Here is a 7,667-nt window from a genome sequence, read left to right on the forward strand (position 1 = left end):
GGGGATGCCAATAATACCCGGTGGTAGAGCAGACAAAGTCACCCACAGCCTTGAGAATAAATCTGGTAACAAGAGGGATGTTTAATATGGAAATCACCCTCTGCACGTGTGAAGCTGAAATGAACTGTTTGGTGTGAGCTCCTCAGACTGGCCAGGACCCAGCTCTGCCTGCAGGGACACACGGGCAGACAGACCCGAGTTTGGACTGAACTGCAGCAGACAGTGGGGCAGGAAATCAGGAGCTGTGTGCTTCTGCATTTCTGCTTTGTGTGGAGAACTAAGAGAAAGCTGCAGAAGAGGGTTTTTTGCTCATGCCATGGATTGTCCCTGTCCTCAGCATAGTTTGGGAGTTTTGTGCTGCCACCCACACAAGGAGAGGAAGGTGCAGCCTCTGGCTGGAGCCCTCACATTGTCCCTGTGCTGAGTGTGGAAGGTGTTCTTTGTTCTCACTAATGCCAACACCAATTAATTTCTTGCACAGAATTGTGGATATGTCACTTACAATAACAGAACTTTTTTCTCACCTTTCTATTTGCTGTCAGACATCCTAATTTTTGCTGCTGATTGTAGTTGTATCCTCTTGCATAAAACCACCTATCCTGCTCTCCATTGCTGGTGCTGCACCTGTCCCATGGGTGTGAGGTTTTGGTGAGCACTCACCAGACAGACTCAGTGTGGCAGCTTCATGGAGGGGCTGCTGCAGGGGTGAACTCACAGCAGAGCCAGCATCAAGAGCAGCAATTGCTCAGGAGCAGGACTGCACTGGGCCCAGCTCTGGGCTGCTGGGTGTGCACTGACAGTGCCCAAAGCCACTGCTGAGGGCTCTAACGCTGGCATTGGGTGGTGCTGTTGTGTCAGCTTGGGGGTCTTCACTAAAGCACTTCAGTTTTGAGGTTTGTTTGATGGGAGACTTTTAGCAAAGCTTAACAGAGTTTTGCTCTGAAGGACAAGGTCCTGCAGAGGACATGCAAAGCTTCTCAGAAGGGTCTGAGTTTGTGGGCACAAACCTGGCTGGTGCCATTCTCATCCTGAGCCCCACAAGCCTCTTCCTGCCACTGGTGAGGCTGAACTCAGCACAGTTTTTATGAAGAGTCCCAGCCTCAGTTTCTCTGTGCCTGTGTCCTTTCAAAACCCTCCTTTGGAAACTGTTTCTTTACTCATTAAGAGTCAGTTTGGTGCTTTGTTTTGTGTTTTCCTCCTTCCTTCACTTAAGCAGACTTGTTTCCAGCAGGACAGCCAAGTTTTCTTGGTTTTACTCTGCCTTTGCCCCCTGCCGGCCCCACAGGCTGGAGGGCCGGAGCGAGCGGCTCTGCAGCCCTTCCCTCCCACAATCGTATTTGGTTCTTTTTACACCCGCCCCGGGGGTGGCGAGGCGGGCGGCGCTCGGCGGGGCCGGGGTCCCCGTGCGGCTCGGGGGCTGCCGGCGGCGGGCTCAGCGCGGCGCTCGTGTCTCCGCAGGGATCGACAAGGAGAACGTGGAGCTCTCGCCCACCGCCGGCCACGCCAACAGCGGGAGGATGCGCCACGGCTCCGCCAGCCAAGTGCAGAAGCAGCGAAGCGCCGGCAGCTTCAAGCGTCACAGCATCAAAAAGATCGTGTGATTGTCGCTTTTTAATTTTATTTTTTATTTTCGGACCTGACTGACACGCGCGGCCCCTCGCGAAGGGCCCTCCACCGGGTGTGATGCTGCACTTGACCTGTACAGTTCCCATCCAGCCGCGTTGCCAGATGATCAACTCCTGACCCACTGCCTGAGTTAACGCCTTCCTTCACCCCCTGCTGGCCTCCAGCCGTGTTCAGAGCCACGCCTGTGCCCCGGGCGAGGCTGGAGTTCGGTAGCGCTGCAGAGCCGCGTCCTGTTCGAATCCAAAGCCATTCCCCAGCCCTGCCATGTCTGCTCTGGCCTCAGGTGTTCCTGCTAAGGGAAGTGTTGATCCTTAACCCCGTTTGCACGCCTCAAGGTAATAGTGGCTTCCTGAGCCAGGGAAGTTTCTCTAACCCTGGTTTTAATCCAAACGATAAGATTTTAGCTGTGTACTTTTTTTTTACCACACTGAGAAGAAGTTCATGATAGCTGCAGTACAAGGAGCTTAGCAGAAGTGGTGGATTAGGTTAAATTTCAGGTAATTAGCAATAAAGGGGAGAGGAAAAGGAGGCTGCAGGAGTCCCTCATTCCCCAGACCAAGCTTCACACACTTGGACTGTACATGGACCAGACTGGACAAACTGGCTTTTTTCCCCAAAGCTTTTTTTTTTTTTTTTGGCTGTACTTTATCTTCCCTGAGGAAGTTGTACAGGGGAAAATCCCTGGGAACTGAGCCTCGAGCTGTCACTGTAGCACCTGCTTTAGTTCTGCTCTTCCCAACAATGTGCACCTTCAAGAGATCCTGGCAGAATATCCAGTTGGGAATGGAGGGAAAATGGGATGGATTCACAGCCGGCTCTGGGGGATAGTGTGTGGCACAGCTGCCCCTGTGCTGCCCGAGCAGGGACACAAACAGCCACGTGTGCTCAAGGTACATGAGTTTCAATAACTGACACTGTGTCCGATCCAGGGAGGCCTGGCGGAGGCGCAGTCCCGTCCCGGGCTGGGTTCAGGGCTCCTGGGGGCTCACACAGACCTGGGGCTGCGGTTCCTGCCGGGGCTGCGGTGGCGGGGAGGAGCCGCTGGCTGGCGGGGAGGAGCCGGTGCCCGGTGCCGGTGCCGGGGCTGGTCCCGCTGCGGTGCCAGTGCCCGCGGGCACGGGCGGGGCGAGCTGGAGTCCGGGCAGGGGCCGCGTCCCCGGGGCTCGCTCAGCTCCTGCTCAGAAACAGATCCGCTCCCCGGTTTCAGATCCCTCTGCTGGGGGAGGAATTAACAATCCTTCAGTGGCTTTAAAGGAAAAAAGTATATCCATTAGGTAAAAGCCAGTCCTCCAGTGCAATCGTTAGTGGCTTTCAGTAAATCAAACTCCACAGCTAAATTATTAGAGAATGGTACAATTAAGGGTTCCAATTTATTGCTATAGCACATAATTCCCATGTATCCACACAGTAACAATGTAACATTTATGTAAATAAAAATACCTTTATTGTATTGATTCATAAAATAACAATTTCTTTAATTTGTTTACAGTCCTGGAAAAACTATGAACACAAACTTCATATGCAAGTAGTTTGCCAAAACAAGAGGAAAACTTAGAATTAGCAGTCATGGGATAAACAGGCTAGAAAGATGAACTGGTGCAATTACCCAAATCCCCTCACTCGGGTGGTGCAGGCGCCAGGGCAGGAACGTGGTCACTGGAGACACAGAGTGGGGTCTGAGCAGGGCCACGAGGCTGAGCTGGGCTCAGGGACAGAGCAGGGGCTCAAGCCTTGGGTTTGGGGTCCCCAGGTTAGAAACCATTGTCATCTCACAACTCAAATTGTGAGGAGCCACCCCTGGTGTCACTGGGGTTTGCACTGGGTTGTGCCCAGTTGAGCTGGTTCCAGCCCTTCCCGTTTTGCTGAGGACAAGGAATTGTAGAAGCCTGAGGATTTGTATGTAGGAGGAAAACAACCTCTTGTGAAGGTGGTGTGCTGTTTTCAGTTGTTTCTCATATGAGCAGGTCTCCTGCAGACAGGAACAGTAACTCCAGAGGAACTGCCCGACTGGCTTTGTTTGGGCAGAGAGCAAGCCCTTCACTGTCTGCATCGCCCATGTCAGAAGTGTCCCTCCATCAGAACTGCTGTGTTCTCTGCAGCACAGAGATGTGGCAGCAGAGGGGACAGGGATCAAAGTCACCTTCCCTGTGAGAACTACTCCAGGCTCTCAGTCCCAGCTGGAAAAAATGGTCTCTTCCTAAAGTCAGTGAACAAAACTGAATTTCCTCTTTCCTGGAAAGAGTGGGTTGGAGTTTTCCCTGTGTGAGAGGTTCAGTGAGAGGGCCTGGACTCTGGCAGAGCAGAGGTATCAGACACCTGTGTCAGGTAACAGGTGAACTGGGGTGTAAGGACTGCTGATGGCCAGGGTTGGATTTGGGATCAGGTGTGCCCTGATAGACAGGAACGTTGTCTCCTAGTACTGGTGCTTGGGAAGCTTGTGCTTGGCTCCCAGGGAACCGTGGCCTTTGTGTAATGATTAAACTCCCATCAGTAATTAGTTGTTGAGTGCCTTACTGTCACTACATTGCTCTCCCACTCCCCCCAGCAGCCACTGCTGGGATTTGCCTCTTTTTCTTTCTCACATCCTCCTTCCTTTGTTCTTTCCCTGTTTGAGCACTCCCCATCCCATCCCATCCCATCCCATCCCTGGGAGCTCTGCTCCCATCCCGGGCTGCTCCATCCTTTCCCCACCTGCTGCTCTGTTCTCTGGTGACCAGCAGGTTGTTGCTGGTGACAGTGTGGGTGTGAGCCCTGACCTGACAGGGAGCCCCATCCCAGGGTCCCCAGTGCCCCACGCTCCAGGCAGCCCGCGGGCCACTGGCAGTGCCTGCTGCTCCAGGCTCTGCTGCTCCAGGCTCTGCTGCTCCAGGCTCTGCTGCAGGGCTGGAGCTGCAGCCCCAGAATCCCTGTGCTCTGACATGAAAACTGAAAATTCAGAAAAATCCCATTGGAACACGTGGACCATGTAATGCCCTCCCGGGAGCGTGTGTGCCCCCTGGCTCAGAGCCCGTTCCCTGCCCCACACTGACCACAGCTCAGTACTGTAAAGACAATTAACATTCTGTTTGTGTTTGTACTTTCCCTGACTTAAGGATAACTCAGTAGTATTTGAATAGTGTATAACCTACCTGTAATGATGCCGACGTTTCTGCTTTCCCGTGCATGAGGTTTCCCAGGACAGGGAACATTTCACTGAGTCTGAGGGCTGAGCCCCTGGCTCATGCCAGGGCTGGCTCTGACCTGACCCGGGTTGTAGGTTTTAGGGCTTTTTCTGTTTCATTCTAAGGTTAATTTTTTCCGAAGTCACAAAGCACGTCCTATTGTTATGCAACAAACCACAGACAGTCACTCAGAGTGTTGGTCCCACCTTTTTTTTTATGCAGTATATTCACCTGTAAATAGGTTTTGTGTAAAATTTGACAGAAAAGTATATTTACTACACTGTAAATACATGTGACAATATATTGTATTATTTTGCTTTTTTTGTAAAGCAGTTAGTTGCTGTATATGTATAACATACAAATTTGATTATTCTAGTGTTAGTAACTGTTAACTACTCCTCTCCCTCCTGCTGGTGCATTCCATCATTTAAAGCAGAAGCTGTGTCCGACACACTCACCCTGTGTATGATCTCACTGCTTCCAGCGGCCTCGGCTGCCCAAGGGTTTCCCTGCCGCCAGTCCTGGCTGTGCTGTCAGAGCCAGGGGGTGAGCCTGGAGAGGCCGCTGCTCCCCGGCTGCTGGGAGCTGTGGGTCAGAATGGTGGAAACCTGCTTTCAGATAATTATTGTTCACCCCATCCTCCCCTCATGTATGTACTTCCCCTTTTTTTTTGAAGTAAAATGTAAATTGAACCTGCTCCCAGTTGTTTGAAGGTCATTGCGGGGCTGCAGGGTGAAGGTGGTGGACACTGATGTCCTCTCTCTGCTGGAACAAGCTTGGGTGGTCTCCTTGGGGCTGAACCAAGGCACCCAGCCCAGTTACAGAGCCCAACACCCCACTTCTTCTGGGGAAATGAAGATTCCAGTTCAAATTGAGTGTCTGGGGTTTGTCTTCCCAGACTGGTGCTGCTCTGGGTGTGGGATCCTGCACAGATCTGAGATTGCCTGCGGTGACTGAGGAAGAAAAAAGCCCATTGTCATGAATTTCATGTCACTTCAATAAGATTATCATAACTGAATAATAAATCAGAATATTTCTTTTTAAAATGTAAATTTAATATTGTAATAAAACAGCTGCTTGGTCTTTAAAGAACAATTCAGTATAATTTGTCTATTTGAGCTTTTTTTGCCTAGAAGCTTGAGGTTTCAGCTGTCAGGCAACTTCTCTGACAAATGATTAATCACATCTATTTTTCTTTTAGGGGGATACATTACTTCCCCATTAAAAGTGTATAAGTACTTATATTCTGACTTTGTGAATCGTAAAAGGATGTAAAGACACATTAAAGTGTGACTGCATTGACTTTTTCTGAGACATCTTATTGTTCCTGCATGGTGAACAGACAGACCTGCAGACACCTGGACAGGTGATTCCTCTTGTGCTCCTGCTGCCAGCTGGGGCTGCACGAGGGGAAGGGCAGCAGTGTGTGAACTGTTAAATCTCATTTTCTTCACTTCGGAGGAAATGTTCCTTAGTTTTGAGTTGGACCTGGAGTGGGATCCAGGCAGGAGCCAGCTCCTGAGCAGCACCTGCTCAATCACTGCTGTCAAAAACATTCCTAAAGTTCCTCTTTTGGACAGTGGAGCCTCCCTGCTACTTGAGAGCACAATTACACTGTAGCCACAGGGAAGAAATGAAAGGAAAGTTTTCTTTTAGTTACATGTGCAGTTGGAAAAACTGTATTTAGGGGAAAATTGCCCTGTTGGAGCAGGCAATTCTGTCTAAGGGAATAGCTTCAAAATCCCTGCCCAGCTGATGCTGCTGAAATATTTTACAGAGGAAAATAATAAAGTAAAAATGCAGAATTTACTTGAATGGGGAATGCATTCCATTCTGGAGGTGAAAACTGCACAAGGAGGAAAAGCAAGTTGTTGATGGCTCAGAGCTGGATGGCTCAGAGCTGCTGGTGAAGGAGCCCCAGCACTGTCCCAGGTGAGACACCTGTTCCCTTAGGTCCTCTTGTAGGACTGGATTCTGCTTGGTCACTCACCCCATTACCAAACGTGTGTCTGTGCTCCCCTTGGGCCGCTCCAAGGACAGGGACAGAACACCTGAGCTCAGCTCTAAGTGATGGATGAGCCACCTGTGTGCCAGAGGGAAGGGCCAGAGCCAACTCCTGCAGCTGTGCCCCTCTCAGAGCAGGGACATGCCAGTCCCCCTACCCAAGCTACAGTTCTCATGTGGGAGTCCTTTGTGCCTTGCAACAGGGGCTCTTCAGCTGGCTGCTCCTCTGCTTAACAAGCTCTCAAATGAAAATCACTCCTAGGCTTGTGTGGGTGGAAAGGGTACAAAAACAACTCTCATGATGTGACTTGTTCAAATAAGTATGGGTTTGTTCTTCAAAGGAATCATGAAAAAACCTCTGATGACAGGATCTTTTGGGATATTTAAATAACAGTGCTATAAATAGCCAGGAGAGCTCAAGAAAATCCCCCTGAACTATTAAATAGTATTTTAGGTTTTTTTCTCATAGCATACTGTCCTTCAGACAAACTGGAAATATCTGTTCTGCTGCTTCCACCCCCAGTTAGGTACTGGGAGAGCAAGGTCTGCCCAGGAGAGCTGGCTGTGCAGCAAGACACGGTGCAAATGCTGAAGAGCTGCTCATCCAGCCCTCCTCCTCCTCCTCCTCCTCCTCCTCCTCGGGCTGTGAGGACAGGGGGAATGAAACTGCAGGGGGTTTCAGCAGTTCTGGTGCCCATGTGTGTCTGACACAGGCTGTGGCTGTGGCCTTGACAAAGCCCTGATGTTTGACCACCAGGCACTGCACACGCCGGGATTGCCCAACGCTAACAGCCAAGGGTGGCTGTCGGTTGGGAATTCTTAACGGAAAAACTTCTGAGGGCCTCAGATTAGGGACATCAAAAGGGCAAAGTCTCA

At 50.7% G+C, this 7,667-nt stretch overlaps 1 protein-coding gene across 3 annotated transcripts in view; it reads left to right on the forward strand.

Annotated features, from left to right (window-relative positions):
* NF1 (neurofibromin 1) overlaps positions 1-6,094 on the forward strand; it is a 76,461-nt gene extending 70,367 nt beyond the window's left edge. For all 3 annotated transcript variants that reach the window (XM_077188759.1, XM_054646737.2, XM_054646738.2), the window contains one exon: positions 1,459-6,094. In XM_077188759.1, coding sequence (XP_077044874.1) covers positions 1,459-1,601 — 143 coding nt within the window. In that variant the 3' untranslated portion in view covers positions 1,602-6,094. The remainder of the gene's footprint in view (positions 1-1,458) is intronic.
* Positions 6,095-7,667: the final 1,573 nt, after the last annotated feature.

The sequence above is a fragment of the Agelaius phoeniceus genome, chromosome 20, assembly GCF_051311805.1.
Source record: "Agelaius phoeniceus isolate bAgePho1 chromosome 20, bAgePho1.hap1, whole genome shotgun sequence".
NCBI lineage: Eukaryota > Metazoa > Chordata > Aves > Passeriformes > Icteridae > Agelaius > Agelaius phoeniceus.